Raw genomic sequence first — 16,909 nt, 5'->3', positions numbered from 1 at the left:
GCACAGCAATTGAATCAATTGTTTTTCTACCCCTTGACTGAGCACTCCCAGCACTTCGAGATGCACTGGTTTTCACAAATGAATGGACATCAAGTAATCCTCCACAGAAATAAATAGAAATCTCTTGATTGGTGAGACCCATGATCTGGTTCTTTGATTCTGTCCTATTCAGTCCTTCCACTAACCTCACTTCAGTGAAACTCTTTATTCAGTCCTCACGCTTCAGTGGAATGTGTCCCATGTAAAAACCGTTATTTGTAATAACCTGGCATTTCTTACAGCCATCTGGGAAGACCAGCTTGCTTTCCCTAAACATTTCTGAATATCTCCTGAATACTTCTGGGGGAATTTTGACCATCTAAGTAGTGTTCTGTGGCAAGAGCCGTGAGGCAGTTTCAAACACACACACACACACACACACATATATATATATACATTTTTTAAGGATTTGGATAATGTTTTTTGTTGAAATAGGAACAAAGTCCTCCCAATTTAAAGAAATAGCTCTCTTTGTCCTGCTGAAGGAAGTGAGGCCAACTAACGAAGTTGAGGTCAATTTATAAAGTTAAGTTTAATTTCTATTCTTAATCATAATCTAAATAATTCTCCAAAGAAGTAATGATCCAAAGCTAGAATTCCCACTGGGCAATAAGACCCCAGATTAAGAGGCAGGTATAGCCCTTCGCACCAACTACTAAAATCAAATGCAAAAGGAGGAGCAGAGAGGGGGAATAAATAGATATGCATGAAAAACTGTGTGGGAAGTGACAAAATGTACAGGATTAGATTTCAGAAATTAAATCCCTTGCTGAAAGGCTTAAAAGGAAAACACAAAAACCCAGATCCACCGGCTCAAGAATTATATAATGCCTTCTCCAATTATGTCAAAATTTTCAATGTACATTTCAAAGAAATCAACATTTATCTTGTATATTTCAAATGAAATCGGAGTGACAGGCAGGCAGAAACATTTGTGACTGTCACTTCATGCCTGTGTGTATGTGTGCGTGTGTGCGTGTGTGTGTGTGTATGTGTGTGTGCCCAGAATGACAATGGGCGAGCAAACTGGGAAATGACAAAGATGATACTTGTCTGGGTTTTTGACTTGGGTGCAGCTGGCACGTGAACTTGTTCGTCTAAATTAAGATGAGCAGATAAGCCATCCTCCAGATCGGCATAAGTGGTCCCGTAGTGACCACAGCCCCCGTGGTGGCAGCGGACACACACGCCCCGGCTTGTGTGCTTACTCACGCCTGAACTCTACATGTGACGGCAGCTTGTGTTCACCTGCCATTTCCGAATGACCTCCACAGCTAGTGTTTATCCATGTTGGCAATTTTTAAAGTTCCTCCAGGCATTGTCTCTTGCTTCTGATTTTGTCTCTGAAACCGTGGCTAACTAGCTAATAAGGTTTTGCCTATAGACGGCCAATGCCGGTAGTACAGCCTATAGATTTGGTGTTAAATAGTATTTAATTACTATAAAATAACAGCCGTCTGTAACTAAATGAGGATGAGCTATGTAGTTGTGCAGTAAGGATTTTATCCTGGTTTCATGCCCCTCGCTTGCTTTTGGAGAGGAAAACAAAAAAGGTATGGTTTTGCAGAGACCAAGATGGTTTTATTAATGGTTTATCAATGGTTACTTTGATTTATTAATATGGCAAATACCATATTAATAAAAAAGTGGGTACTACATGAAATCATCTGTTTTAGGAAAACATCGCTGTGAACCGTGAGAGGCTTGTACGTGATTAGGCCCTTGCAAACTTCATCTCTCATCATCACGGAAATCAATCGTTACTTTTATCTCCATTCCTCAGCTTCATAAATACTCCCCAAAGCTTCTCTTATTGCTCTTTGGCCACTCATATAAATTAAAAATACATACATACGAGAAAAGGCAAAGTTTCTGTTTTGTTTCATTGCGGGGGGGGAGGTAGGTTTCATGCAGGGATTGAATTTAACTGCCAATTTTAAAATTACAATACTTAATGGCACTGAAATACACACTTCAAAATGGTTACAATGGCAAACTTCATGTTATGCAGATGTCATGAGACTCTGAAATTTAATTAGTTGAAAAAATAAATAATGAAATTGCGCTGCTTACGAAACGATGTTATTAAAGTACCATGTACGGGAGAAATTCTGCATAAACACAAGCAGCTTTCTACCCAAGCCTGCTGTTAGGCTCAAGCACATGAAATTGCCATGTTTGTAGGTGTAAAATGGTTGGCTATTTCAGACAGCTGAACCAACATCTTCCTAAGTCAATCACTATTGTTTTGTGCCTGTCGGTCGATCTCAGGGCCGTGGGAAATAACCTTGGCATGAAGGCTGGTGATATTAGAGCCACTGCAGGTGTAGTACGCGTTCCTGCACCTTACGAGAGTCTGTAACTTTGCCTGCAGGAGACAGGTGAGCGGCATCTCACCGCATTGTAATTTAACAGTGGCTGAGCGCGTTCTACGGGCTATCGCGCTTGAGATCAGTTTTTATCTAGGAAAAAAACAGATGAATTTTAACTTCTACTTTCTGTCATTTTTTTACTGCAAAGCACTTACTTCTCTAAAAAGGCCATTCCCTATGTCAGCATTGTGATAAGATTCCCCTGTAGGGTCAGGACATTTACCAATTCTCCTCCTCCAAATCTCCAAGTCATAAACGGCAGGGGACCCCCTCACCCCTCTCCATCAGCACCAGGGCCACAGAGCTGATGTCCCCTCTCTGAAGCTCCCACTGTAAATGGTTATCACATGTTACAGTCAGGACCCAATGCATGGAAAGAACTATCATACTCAATAAGAAAACTAGAAAATGTCCAAAATCACTACGGCATTAGCGGAACCAAAGCCATTTAGTTTGCGCCCCCCCCTCCCCCCCCAGTTCTTCCCCAGCATTAGCAGAAAACAACGCATTCCATGCCCCTGGAATATAACATGCAGAACGTGGGACTTAAGTTATGACTCATTATATTAATGGAAAAAAAAAAAAAACAACCAAAAAGACCGTTTCCCCAGTTCAGCTACCCAAGGTGACAAACTGCGGACATCCTGGGAAATCCCACACTAGGTAAGAAGATCTGGAACAGGACTGGGCTGAAGGAAGGCTGCTCTATTAATTTAACATCAGCCTACAGGCAAAAACCACCCTGAAAGCAAGACCATGCCACAGGGATTGTTTCAGAGCTATTTTCCAAGAGACACAAAACCGGGCTACCCCTTTGAAAGCACCCCAGTGAAAAGCTGCAAACAGGCTATTGTCAGAGCGCTGGGTACCTTTTCTCTCTTGGCTTTGTTCAGTATTTTCCTCGGCTGCAGTTTCCATGGCTGGCTTCATACCATCCACCAAAAATGCTTTCCCCCCGCTCCCCCAACACACACTTTTCCCCTCCTCTTCCTTTTCTTTTGGGCTCCCCTCCGTCTCTTATTTACACCGCGTGATTGAGAGGTTCTCTTCTTCCCTACAGTAGATTACAGTCCCTTCCAAGATGCAAAAGGCTCAGCAGCGTCCGTTTCCCCTCTGCCTACTGGTCCGCAAAGACGGCTGCCAAGCAGCCGGCGGCCGCACGTCAGCGAGGATCCCAGTTAGAACGTGGCCATCCTGCGCCCAGTCCCACTGCGGCTCCCCGGGAACGGCCGCGCCCCCGCCCGCCTGCCCGCGCCGCTCGCTCCCGGCCAACTGCACCCACTGAATGCTAATCAGCTCTCCCAGGGAGGAACAGATTTGTGACATCAGAGGACGGGATGTGGAGGAGAAGGGGAGGGAGAGGGAGAGAGCGCGGTTGAGCCCCCTCCCACCACGTGACTCAGCGGGTCGGGACGTCTCTTCTCTCTGCAGAACGCAGGGCTTCCATCCCTGCAAACTCCTTCCTTCAATGGGGGACCCCTTCGTGGGGCATCACAGGCCGCTCAAGTTCATTGACCCCACCCCGGCAGAACACAGTAAGAGCACCAGCCCATGGTCTCTGTAGCATTCACTTTCTTTAGTATTTGTCTTTCATGCCATCTCTAGCTAGCTAGCTAGACTTCAAGTATATATATGATAATATTGGTATATAATTATATGTTAGATACATATCATAAGATATATATTAAAGGGGCGCCTGGGTGGCTCAGTGGGTGAAAGCCTCTGCCTTCGGCTCAGGTCATGATCCCCGGGGGTCCTGGGATGGAGCCCCACATCGGGCTCTCTGGAGAGCCTGCTTCCCTTCCTCTCTCTCTGCCTGTCTCTCTGCCTACCTGTGATCTCTGTCTGTCAAATAAATAAAATCTTTAAAAAAAAAAAAGCATTTACCATTAAAAAAAAAAAAAAAAAAATATATATATATATATATATATATATTAAAGAGGGGAGGAAAAAAAATACCTAAGAGGGAAGAAAACCCACAAAATGGCCACAGCTGTATGCAGTGTGGCATCAGGATTATAACCCGTTCCCTGTCTGCAACCAACATTTGTGCCAGAAAGAGAAACTTGAGCTCGAGCCCAATTCATAAAAAGGTATCCCTCCATATTTAAAAGTAAGCATGACACTCTCCAAGTCCATCTAGCTGACATTTTGGTGACTTTTTGGAATGAAAATGAAAATAGAATGCTTTTCCTTACTGGCCATGACTAGTTCTATAGAGGGTTTTATTCATTTAGAACCTCTCCCTCAAGGTCAAACAGGTGTTTTCAAGAGCGGTCTCAATGTTATCGCACCGATGACGGCTACCTGCCGGTTTCACGAGCCTCCCTGTGTATGTATCCAGACACTATGGGACCACAGTTCTCAATGCATCCACGCATAGAAAATCCTTTCTCTTGGTCATGAGCCATATGTTTCCAAGCATCGCTGGTTTCTGTGCCATGATTTAAGGATTTGGTTGACCCACTTCCCTTCACTATCTCTATTAAAGATATTTATAGAAACTCAAGTCAACTACAGGGATGAATCCGGAAAATCACAGGGTGAAGGGTTCTCTGACCCTAGCAGCTGGCCAGCTGGGTGGGTTGAGTGCCCACCTTAGAAGCAAACATCGAGACAAGTTAGAGACCACCCCCCTCCCAAAAAAAACTCTTCCAAGGTTTGATGCTTTGTTGCTCAACGCTTACAAAGGAAAAAAAAAAAAAAAACACAGTGCGAGATCCCAAATCAAAATCCTCCAACAACCTGATCTTTTAATGCCTTAGTGTGAGATAATCCCCCAAACCTTCTACATTCCATACCTCTGGCCCCTGGTAAGCCAGAAAAGATTTTGAAAACTCGTTTAGCCTGTTTCAACGTTTTCTTCTGATGTTACTTCTCATTTTTCACCTTAGCTATGCTCTGAGAAGTCCGCACCCACAGTCAACTATTCCTTTAACTGATGGCTCTGGACAATTTTACTGTCTCCTGTCGAGAGCAGTGAAAAGCATGGCGGTCTCAAACTTCAGACAGAAAGAAATTCGTCTGTGATCTAACTACGTCCATGGGGAAACCTGATGATGCGTCCACACAGGATGGCCTTATGCATTTTTGCAAAGACTACTTAAGTGCATTCGGAGCAAAAGATGACAATTGTGACTTTGCAGTGGGCTTCTCCCTCGGCAGTTTAGTTTTAACAAAACAAAAATGCAACTCAGCACCAAAAGGGGTGATCACGGCTAGCTATGCAATTGGTCTTCTTTTAAAAGCATCCAGCAAAACCACTCAATTATACACCGGATGGAACACTTTTGGCTCTTACTTAAGAATGTTATTGTTAGATATTGTTAAAGGGGGAAGGCAGAATACAGAAGAGGGTATACATTAAATACAGAAGACATTTTCAATTCAAGGACAACTCTGGTTCTGTATCACAGTCTTAGAAATCAAAACCACTGGACAAAATATTCACACATTCTCTGGGTGATACCTTGGTCTATGTTCCCCTCGAAGAACAACAAGCAAAGGAGCCAGTCACCATTTCTGCCTTGCTCACAACTTCCCCATATTGTTTTCATTAGGCTGATAACAAAGGACCATTTGCTAAAAAGTTACCTCTACCAACAGCCTCAAAATCTCACTGAAGTTTATGAAAAACCATCCAAGCTGGGAAAAAAAGCATGATAGAAAAATTGTCAACAGCAAGAAAGAAGAGCATACATTTATAACATTTCTGGGGCCTGCCCCCATTTTTGGCTGGAACGATTAGATACATATAATGAGTAGGATGGGAGAGGTCTTCATAAAGCTGGAAAATATTCTTTGAGCCCCCTGAGTTAAGTCAGTCTGACTGAAGGACAGACTACTTCCGAAAGCCAAGACGGGAATAGCAAATACTGACACAAAATGGACATATTAGATCAGGCCACACAAAACTGCGAACACGGACTAAGAACAGAAGCTTCACAGGGTTCAACACTTGCAAGTTGTCTGTAGAATTCTAGTCAGTTCCATAAGCATGCATGGACTCGCCTTCCAAGCACTAACTTAACAAGATGGTGCCTGTCTCTGAGTCGCCCACAGACTGATGGGCCCCAGAGAAGCCTCTGAAACCAGGGTGATCCTACTGGCTACAGGTCCTCTAGTATCACAACAAAGAAGATGAGAGGAGGGAAAGAGAACTTGGGGAAAGCTTTGCAGAGCAGACCTGAGCGGAGCTGGCTACTGCTGTATGGTTGGGAATGGCCAGGTAAGAGAGGGTAGGGAAGGGTGGAGAAGGGAAGGCAAGAGTAGAAAAGGACTGGGCAGGGCAGGGTGGATAAGAGCAGGGAAAGGTAGAGAAGGGAAAGGTAGAACAGGGATGGGGGAGAGCGTCCCTGGAAACATGGAAAAGCTCATAAACAGGAAAACGGTACTGTCGGCGTGTTGGAGAGGTGATTTTTCCAACAGAGGGCCCAAGAGCACGTTGGGGGTCTGGAGCGTGTAGGAGCTGGAGGGTGGTAGACTGGGAATCGGGTTAGTGGACCACCTTGCTGATCCCAGAGGCAGATGGGGGAGAGAGGGAAGGCACGAGAACAGGTCTGACCTGTGCTTTACCAAGGTTATCGTGTTGGGCACGAGGCTGACAAACAAGCCACGTGAGGGCCGAGCTCTGGCACCGGGGAACCCTGGTGACCTCACACTGGATACGTGCGCCTGGGAGCAGAAAAGGCACGGAAGGCAATCTGGAGTTTCCAGCGTGGATGGGTGAGGACATGGTCTTGGTCCCCCGGCACACCGGAGGTCCTCTGCAAATATATTTTAAATGATGGGTGAACAAATGACCGGTAAGAGACAAAGACTAAAAACACAGAGACGAGAATTTAAGGAACACGGTCTCTTGACTATAAAGGGAAAGGGAAACCGTAAAAGGGAGGGTCAAAAAGGCTAAGGGTGGAAAATGCGAGAAGCAGGGGAACGAGGCCAAAGTGGAAGGAGAGGAATAGAAGACGGTCCGCAAAGGGCAGAGCGTCGATTTGGGGACAGTCCCGTGCTGGGAGTGTCCCATGTGGTCCAATACCATAGAAGGAGCAAAGAGGATGAGGACTGACAAGCAGAAAGTATCTTTTGAGCGATGGTTGAGTGATGGCAGGGGAGGAACAAGACACCTGGGGCTTCTCCACCGGCCTTCCTCTCCAGTTAGGATGCTCCCGGGGACACTGTTTTTCCATGACTACCTTCCCAGGTTTGTTCCAAACGGTTTCAGCCCGCACTTCCGCCGCATGCTCGCTCGTGTGCAGGGTGGGCGGGGGGAACCACACCAGCAAGCAGCCTCACACCAGTGGCACGTCCTACAACTCAAGTCAGTTCTGACACTCGCTACCCAGGGGCAGCATTGGGGTCCCACAGGTTAAGGGCTCGGTCCCATAAGACTACCGCCCCCCGCCCCCCCTTCCCCATCGCCACACACCCCTGCAAATTCAGGTGCCAATTCCAAGTCTGGCTGTCACTCAGCTACAGATCGGAGGCTCCAACGACCCCCTTCCTTCCTGGATTCAATTAATTTGCTAGACCAGCTTCTGGAACTTAGAGGAACATTTTACCTACTAGGTTAGGGGTTTATTATAAATGATACAAAAGGACACTAATCAAACACTAAATGAAGAGATGCACAGGGACAAGGTATGGGGAAATGCACCAAGTTCCAAGCCCTCTCCCAGCACAGGACTGTCCCCAAATCTCCAGGTGTTCACCGAACCCTGTCCTTTTGGGTCTTCATGGAGGCTTCATTACAGAGGCACAATTGATTAAATCATTGGCCAGAGGTGGAGATTTGGGTTAGAGGTTGGGGTGGGGGGCATGAGGCAGTGGGACTGGGATGGAAAGTTCCATCATTCTAATCACATAGTTGGCTCTACTGGTAGCAGACTCCAAACCTTAGCTTTCAGAAGTCAGTCACCTCATTAACAAAAAAAGACACCTGTGAGGCTCTCCATTGCAGGAATTCCAAGGGTTTCAGGAGCTCTGTGCCCCCAGTGAAAACCAAATGTGTATTTTTTTTTAATAATAAATCACAATTCCACATGGCTCCTAGTAAATTTGCCTTACATATCTCATATGTCTGTGATCCAAATACGGATGGCAGTGTAGAACATAACAAGACCACAGTCAGATGCTCATGTGGGCCACTATGGACGTCGTCCTCATCAGGTGACTGGTTTGTTCGTTTGATCGTTCACATGTTCATTTATTCGTTCAATCATTCATTCAACCAAGGTTCATTAAGCACCCACCGCAGGCCAGAAAGTGAGTCACCATTCTATGTTACGTGGCTGTGACTGCTCAGTCAACTGGGAGTTGACTGAGAATGGGATAAACGCATGAGACTGCACAATACTCTACTTACATAGTCTTATCAAGGTCACGAGGCTACCCATCAAGTTTGTCAATGCCTACTCCTTCTGATGTGGGAACCAGAGGCAAAAGAAAAAAATGAAATGTCCTTACTGACCACAGCCCATTGACAAGTCCTTGCAACAGGCAGAGTGACCTCCCTCTAGAGACTCAGCTGCCTCGATGTTGACACTTTGCCAAGGGCAATCTTAGCCCACCACCTGGGATCCTTTAACATACAGAAATTCGAGGCACCTGGGTGGCTCAGTGGGTTAAGCCTCTGCCTTTGGCTCAGGTCATGATCTCAGGGTCCTGGGATCGAGCCCCACATCGGGCTCTCTGCTCAGTGGAGAGCCTGCTTCCCTTCCCCTCTCTCTGCCTGCCTCTCTGTCTACTTGTGATCTCTGTCAAGTAAATAAATAAAATCTTTAAAAAAAACCATAAATTCTTCTGGAAACTTCCTTGATCTCTACCATCTTGATCTCTACCACCCCCCCCATGTGTTACTGATCCCCCCCCCAAGCATACGGCCCGCTGATACACCTCTGAAAAATCCCATGACCGAGTTTTTACAAGAAACAGTAATAAATGACCTTTTCCTAACAATAGCTAGCCCTGTCAAGGTCCTGGAAACCTTGTTTCCAAAATACCTTGGAGACTTACACCATCCCTAACTTCTTCCACTTGAAAGTATATAATCAGTCACCCATCACAACCCCAGTGCCGCTCTTTCTGCCCATGGGTCCTGTCCCGGGGCGTTAATTAAACCACCTTATTGCACCAAAAATGGTCAAGAAGTCTTTCTAGACGATTCCCTTCTGAACCCCAACAACTCCACATCATTTCCACTTTCCTGAAATTATATTATAGGTTCTTCTGGCCTCAGAATGAGTCCCCAGTGGGGAGTCATTCAGTCACCCAAAGGGATGTTTCCATATTTATTCAAACTACTAATTCCTCTGAAATCTGCACATTTCCACCAATGGTTTTCCCCCAAAAGCCCAGCCTCTTAGTATCCGAGATGCAGCCTCCTAGTGGCCCCACATCTCCAGGGGACAGACCCTTCTTCCTCTCCTTCCCACTCTTGTCACTGCTTTTTTTTTTTCTTTTCTTTTCTAAGATTTATTTGAGAGAGAGCAAGCATGGGATGATGAGGGGGGCAGAGGGAGAGGGAGAGAGAATTTCAAGCAGACTCCCCACTGAGCGTGGAGCCCGATGTGGGGCTCAACCTTACAAACCTGAGATCACGACCTGAGCCAGAACCAAGAGTTAGTCACTTAACCAACTGCGCCACCCAGGAGCCCCACTGACAGTTTTCTTTACAGATCGTCTCTCTTCTCCCGGTGGATGGATGCTCCCTGCTTTCTAATGAGCCCGCACGCCCTCCCGATTCCCCAAGACCCCTTTTCTCACCCCCGAGTAAATAGCTAAGACTGCATTTGTGAACATCATGATGACCGGCTCCAAACCAAGACAAGCAACTCGCAGCCAGTGAGTTTCTTCAAGCCCCATTCTTTCCACACGGTTTCTGGGGCCTTCTAGGAGGCCTTCTAGGCGTCCACATGCCTCACGTAATTTACAGGCCCAGGCATAAGCCTTCCTGTGCCCCCCAAAGGAAACTGGTCCCCAGAAACAGCCTCACTTCACATTCTAGTGTGCTTGAATGGATGCATTGTACGTAAACTGTGTTTTCAAAGAAATTTTTGTGAAGTGACTCCTACTTCACATTACTTCCCATGATAAAATTTAAAGAGGTGTTCCAGCAGCAAGTATCTGAGCCTTGGAGAGAGAAGAATTACAAAGAGCACAAGAATTCTTAAAGCTTACCTTTAAAGCAGAAAAGATACTTTTAATATAAAGTAGCAATAATATTCAACATATGAATGCATCTGTGTTCTGTGCAAAATGTCACATAAATTAAAAACCACCAGAACTAGAAACAGAGAGCCGGAAATGGGGAACAGGATTGTTTAGAATTCAGTCTTTTTCATAACTGGACCTGCCCAAAGCTTTATCGCTTTGGGCAAGACTTTGACCTCCCTTTATCAGAATGAACTTTCTGATTTCACATCCAGTGTGGGTTTATAAGGCCTTTTGATTCCTTATGCCCTTTCCTGATTTCCTCAGTCCCTCCTCCATATTGTTGTACTTTCCTTTCCGGGAAAGGAAAGCCCTCTGAAGGCTCTAGGAGAGCATCTTTCCCTGTCTCTTGTCACTTCTGGTGGCTCCCCCTAATCCCTGGGCTTGTCGATTCAACATTCTGACCTCGGCCTTCATCTTCACGTGGCGTTCTCCATGTGTGTCTGTGTCTCTTCTTCTAAGGACACAAGTCACACTGGACTAGGGCCCTCCCTAATAGAGGATAGCCTCGTCTTAATGGGACTGCATCCACAAAGACCCCATTTTCAAATAAGGGCATATTCACAGGTATCAGAAGTTACGGCTTCAACATTTTTTTTCTACGGGACACGATTGGGAGATGGTCCAGAGGGAAGAACCTACGGGGAGGCCAACCACCTCAGGAAGTGGGAGGTGATCCCGGGCAGGGCCTGTCCCAGAGGGGGAGGAAAGTCTGAAAAGGAAGAGGTGGTCCACAGTCAAGGCAGCCAGAACGCGTAGACTCGGCAAAGGCCACAGACATGGAAAATTCCAATTTCCTTACCAGCATCGACAGCAAGATTAGAATGGAAACCAGTGAACTTAAGGGCTGGGAAGCGAAGAGGAGAAGCCAGGGCAGCCGGCTTTCTAAGGAAACTGGGTAGTGACAGGAAAGTGAGAGAAAAATGCAGGCGGATGAAGGGGGAACACAGGAAGAGTCCCCGAATGTTTCACGCTGAAAAGGCAGCGGCGGGGGAAGGAGATTTAAGGTGCCAGTGGATGTGGATAAATGAGGACTCGAGATCCCAGGCGAGGCAGGGGCCAGCTGTGGGAGGAGGACAGAACGCTTCCCCTCTGAGGTGGGAGTGAGGAAGCAGGAAAGAGAGTGAAAAGAAAAAGACGGTCCAAGACGTAAGGAATCCCATCTTGGAAGAGGCGGCCAGGATGGGGATGGGGAGGTGAAAAGGGACGGGGGCGGAGCTGTGAAGGGGCTTTTGTTCCTGGAGTCATTCCATGTCAAAGCCCGAAGAGGGAGGGCCCACAGCCCCCTGTTAGGGGTGACATAATGGGAGGGGAGGCTTGGTCTCAGGCGAGTCCAGATCACTTGGAGACTGGAGTGGGACTGAGTCTTTAGGGGATCGGGGACCCCAGGGAACACCGGGGATCAGAGAGCGGGAGGGGTGTGGGGTGGGGTAGGGAGATAAGCAACACCCTTGCTGTGTGTCTCATCACACTGGAGGGAAGCGGGCCCCAGTGCCATGGAACCACACCGGAAGCCCAAACAGCAAGGAGGCCCCGATGGGAGGAGGTGGTTTTGATTAAAAAGGCAAAGTTTCTCCTCCTTCCTAAGCACACAAGGCACACATCCGGAGGCAGCTGATCTACTGAGAACGAGCTTCCTGACTAATTATCACGTCCCTGGGGAGCCCCGATCCCTCGCCAGGAGCGCTCCCTGCCAGGGCTCCGGATGAACCCGGCCCCCGCGGACAAGGACGGGGCTCCCGAGCTCCCGCGGCTCCTGGGGACCCAGGCGTGTCTCCGGGGGCAGCTCCTGCCCGGCTTGCCAGAAACCACGGCGGCTGGAGTAGTCTCTCGCCCAGAGAGAGCTGGTAGAGAGCTGGTGGCTCAACCTGCCTTTCCTTGCCCCCAGCCCCGCCTGACGCAGGTGGGAGACAAAGACTCATGCCAACCCGGACCCCTGGCCCCCGCACGCTGTACCACCCCCACGGGAGCCAGACATTTTCAAATTCAAGGTGAACTCACAAGACACGTGTGCTGTGAAAATCGCCACAACAGAGGCTGGAAAGTCATGGGATGGGCCTTGCAGCGGGGGAGAGAGCTGATGGTACGCCCTTTAAACTCTGAGGCATCCCTGTGAGTTTAAGGAGGCCTTACTGTCGTCCAGACATGGGACTCACCATCTCCTTGCCCTACCACGGAGTCAGCGTGCGGATTAGCGGGTTTCTAGCTCTTAGGCTGCTGAGTAAAGGCAGGAAAGCACACACCGCACCCCCCACCCCATGTACCTCTTGGGGGAATGGACCCCTCCAAACCCGTCCTCCACGGTGCCCACTTCCTACCAATCCGAGCAAGAGGAAGCATGAAGCGCGCTGGGGGCCGCCTCTCTTTTCCCGGGGGGTGGGGGGCTTCATCCTCGCTCCTCCGCAGCCGTCTCCTAACCGCCCCCCTCTTGAACGGATGGAGAAACCGAGACCAAAGGCAGCCCGAGGGGCTTGGCCAAGGTCACACGGCAGGTCAGAGGCTGAGCTGAACCTGGACCCAGGCCACTGGAGGCCAAAGTCAACCACCCTCTGGTGAAACACAGGGCGGCATTCCTCCCCAGGGAGTGGGGGGCCCGCACCCACAGCCCGACCTGCCAGCCCCTGCGGCCCAGCTCTACCGGTGACCGACCTCCCAAGGCCACAGGACCCTCCTGGGCCTCAGCCCTGCCGCCCATTTAACAGGCTCACAAAGAGCCTCCTTCAGCAGGAGCCAACTATGGTGCATAAAGTCTCCACGACGCCCCTTATGTGGCATGTTGGAAGTGCTATTATTTCTATCCTTCCAGATCTTTCTGTGTCTCCCAGGGTGTGTGGGGGGGTCATTTCAGAGCCCTTGTCTGGCTTGACTGGATTTTTAAGGGCACTCCTGATTCCCACGTCCCCCCACACCTCCGAGCGGAGGTTCAAGTCTGTGATTAAGCTCCAAATAAATAAACGGAGCTAAGGAGAATAAGGCAATGAGATTAAAAAAGATGTGTCTCCAAGGGCACTCTTTAACAAATTGTCAAAATTGGTTTCTGGAATCTGGAGGACGTTGCTAACACCTGGGTACTCAGAACCAAATTAGATTTGCCTCTGATTTTTATTAAAAAAAAAAAAAAAAAAAAAAAAAGACATAGAGAGCCCTGCCCTCAAGAAGGGCCTCAAACTTGGTTTAATGCTCTGAGGTCACGGTCTCCAAATTCCGCATAATTTCATCTTTAACTCTGTATTTCGCAAGTGCAGCCCGATCGGCCAGTGGAGCTGGCGCCCGAGTGGAGGAGCCCCGAGCTCCTCGCCATCCTCCTGGCATGTGACATTTGCGATGGCCCGTGAGCACAGAATTCCAACAGGCCCACAAGGTGGGGAAAGTTCTGTGAGATTCCAAGGTAGTACAAGGGAAGGGTGCCATGTTTCCTACTAAGCAAGCACTGGCTCTGTTGCTCGCCATCCTGAGGACTTGGGCTTCTCACACCTGAGCCTCTCTGCTTTCTCGCTGGTCAGAGACCGGACAAGATGCTTCGTGAAACCTGTCCTGGTTCTAAGGTCCACTGGGCCTTAAGTGACCAACCAGTTCAGCAGGACGGTTGTAAGAAGTAAAAGAAGCTCGCGTAAGGACTCCTGCAGCACCCCCATTCTCCATCACTGTTCCTGTCCACCTAAGTCGTGTAACTGTGCAAGACAAATGACCTTTCACCTGCTCGAACAGACGTCTCAACACCCAGCATGGATTCCACCAGGCTCCCGGCATTCTCGGGGCGAGATGCCAGCGACTGGTTCTTTGGAAGCTTGGGGGGACAGCTCAGCTGTTCTCAGCTCTGATGTCACTGACCCGTGCCCTTGAACCTCTCAAAGTGGTCACATTATATGGATTTTCTTCATATGCTGAGAGCGCAAAGACAATGGAAACCAGTCAAACCATGACACCAAGACAGTTTCTGACAAAATTTAGACCCTTATCACTCACTTAAAAATATATTTCACAAACAAAAGGGATAAAACTTAGTGCCCTTCTGTAGACTAGTATGAAAACTGAACTTGACATTCTAACAGGCTTTGGTCCGTCCTTCCTCCCGCCGCAAACACGAATCTGGTACAGTTTCAGTGGAAAATTGGTAAACCAGTTAATGATTCATGGGCCAGGGATCACATTTGGTTGTACCCCCGAAACAGTCTATTTATGTACTTTTTAACAATGAAAAAATAGGCTACTCATAGGCTAGGCTAGGAAGACTATGGTATTTGTCAGCCTTTGAACTGCTAGGAGGATTAAGGGGATCTGGGTGAGCACGTGGCTATCACCTTCCCCTCCTCTCCTCTAGACGTGACCTTCCTGAGCCTGCCTACTCAGATGGACGACGAACGACTCAGAGAAGCAGCCTCACCCCAAGGGATTCTGATCTACACACTGAAGTCTGAAAAACCACGCACACACAGCAGAGTATGATTACTCAGAACAGAGCTTGGCAACCTCTTTGAAATTTGCCAGGAGGTAGCTTGACAGAGTCTTTGAAATTGACTTTCCGGTATTAGAATGCCTGCTCTTGCTAATTCGGGGAAACACTCTGGACCTGGAGATATGTCATTCAAGAGCCCTCACATGGAAGTCCCCAGAAACCCAGTGCCTTGGTGGGTCAGCCACTGGCTGGGCTGGAGTTTGTAGAATATAGGACTTGCACAAAAACATGAGCTATTTCATTGAGTCTACTGCTGATGAAAATCTATACTAAAGAAGATCCCCCCCACCGCCACCACTGGTCAAAATTAAGAAATAAAAAAATAAAAAAGACCTCCCAACCACATACTTTTAAACACACATTTTTTCAAATGCAATATTTTATTAAATCGCCTCTTCTGTTTATTTTCAGCAATGGAAATTAGAAGCAGGAGGAACTCAGATAGGTCCTTCACTCTACCACTATGGTGGGCTCTCGAAGTCGGAAACCACTGAGACCGCTTGAAATAACAACCCATCCCTGCCTGGTCAGATGGAAGCCATCCCAGTGTGTAGAAAGGACCATCAATGGAGAGTCTAGGTGAGCAATCTCATTGAAAGCTACTAATACAGTATTTTACACCATTAAATCGCACGTTATGTCTTCCTACTGGGGAATATACAGATTCTGAACATCTCCAAGAAACGACTTCGGTATAGTTTCCGACCTCAGGAATGAGCACGGACCACGAAGCCCATCAGCTGCTGGGTCTCTCCATGGCTGTGGCTAGGACACAAATTGGCCACACCATTGCTAAATGTGAAAGTTTACGATTTTGTCAAAAATGGAAAATCGTGCCTCTAGACCCCAAAAGTGTACAGCAGGGTCCTGAGAGAACTCTTGGCCATGACCGCAAAACCGCTATGGACAATCGCCGTGAGGCCAGACAGACGCTGAGAAGGGACTCAGCGACCCCCCCATGATTTGAAGACAGAGCAGAATTCTTCCACAATGACCCCACAAGCCACTGGATAAAACCCTTCCCCTGTCTGAGGGAGTAAGATAGTGTGTGATGTCAGCGACGCACAAGAATTCTTTAAAATGTGTTCATTCTAGGGGTGCCTGAGGGGCGCAGTCGGTTAAGCGACCTGACTCTTGGCTTCGGCTCAGGTCCCGATCTCAGGGTCATGACATGGGAGCCCTACGTCGGGCTCCACGCTGAGCACAGAGTCGGCCTGGGTTTTCCTCTCCCCCCGCCTCTGCCCCTCCAGCTCGTGCTGTCGCTCTCTCTCAAATAAATAAATCTTTAAAAAAAACAATGTTCATTCTATGTTCTCCATCAACAAACAGTTTGAGGTCACTTAATCATATACTCGAGTGGAATCAGAATGGGCTAATGTGATTTCAAAGTGGCCGCCAAATGAGGGGGTCAATTCAGAGAGGAAGGTGACCAAGTACTATGTCACTGGGCTCTGCCCTCCGTCTGCCACGGAGGTGGCAATGTCACCCAGGGCCCAGAAAGCACAAGCCATTTACCTTCATTTTACCACCTGGGCATTTAAGATGAAGTCCCTGTAATCAACCTAGAATTTCCTCACAGAAGCCCCACGAGAAGAGTTTTGTTCAGTTCTTCCCTGATTTTCCAGTCCAGCTTAAAATAAATGTCACGCACACAGAGAATTCTAAAAGCAGGAGGAAAATTTTTAAACCGTCTAGCTCTTCTCTCCTTTTCTAGTCTGTAATTGGGAAAGACAGGAGTAAAGATTCAGGTCTCTTGACTCACAGCCAAACATGCTCTTGTTTTTGCCTGATGCATAATTATCAAAGTAAGTATTCTGTTAGGATGAAGCCC

At 47.8% G+C, this 16,909-nt stretch overlaps 1 protein-coding gene across 6 annotated transcripts in view; it reads right to left on the bottom strand.

Annotated features, from left to right (window-relative positions):
• Positions 1 to 16,909, bottom strand: part of GPM6B (glycoprotein M6B) — a 152,277-nt gene that overhangs the window by 37,634 nt on the left and 97,734 nt on the right. For 2 of the 6 annotated variants that reach the window (XR_004385276.1, XM_032880161.1), the window contains exon 1: positions 3,281 to 3,672. The exons of 1 other annotated variant lie outside the window; for it this stretch is intronic. Coding sequence is in view for 4 of the 5 variants with exons in the window: in XM_032880161.1 (XP_032736052.1) it covers positions 3,281 to 3,341 (61 nt within the window). In the remaining variant the exon portion in view is untranslated. Of the gene's footprint in view, positions 1 to 3,280; positions 3,673 to 16,909 lie in introns of those variants that run through there. 3 more of the 6 variants (XM_032880164.1, XM_032880159.1, XM_032880162.1) reach the window with 3 other exon arrangements.

The sequence above is a fragment of the Lontra canadensis genome, unplaced genomic scaffold (genome assembly GCF_010015895.1).
Source record: "Lontra canadensis isolate GAN:19392208 unplaced genomic scaffold, GSC_riverotter_1.0 scaffold68, whole genome shotgun sequence".
In the NCBI taxonomy this organism is placed as follows: Eukaryota; Metazoa; Chordata; class Mammalia; order Carnivora; family Mustelidae; genus Lontra; species Lontra canadensis.
The sequence above is the reverse complement of the archived record's forward strand: the minus strand, read 5'-3'. Positions and strand labels throughout refer to the sequence as shown.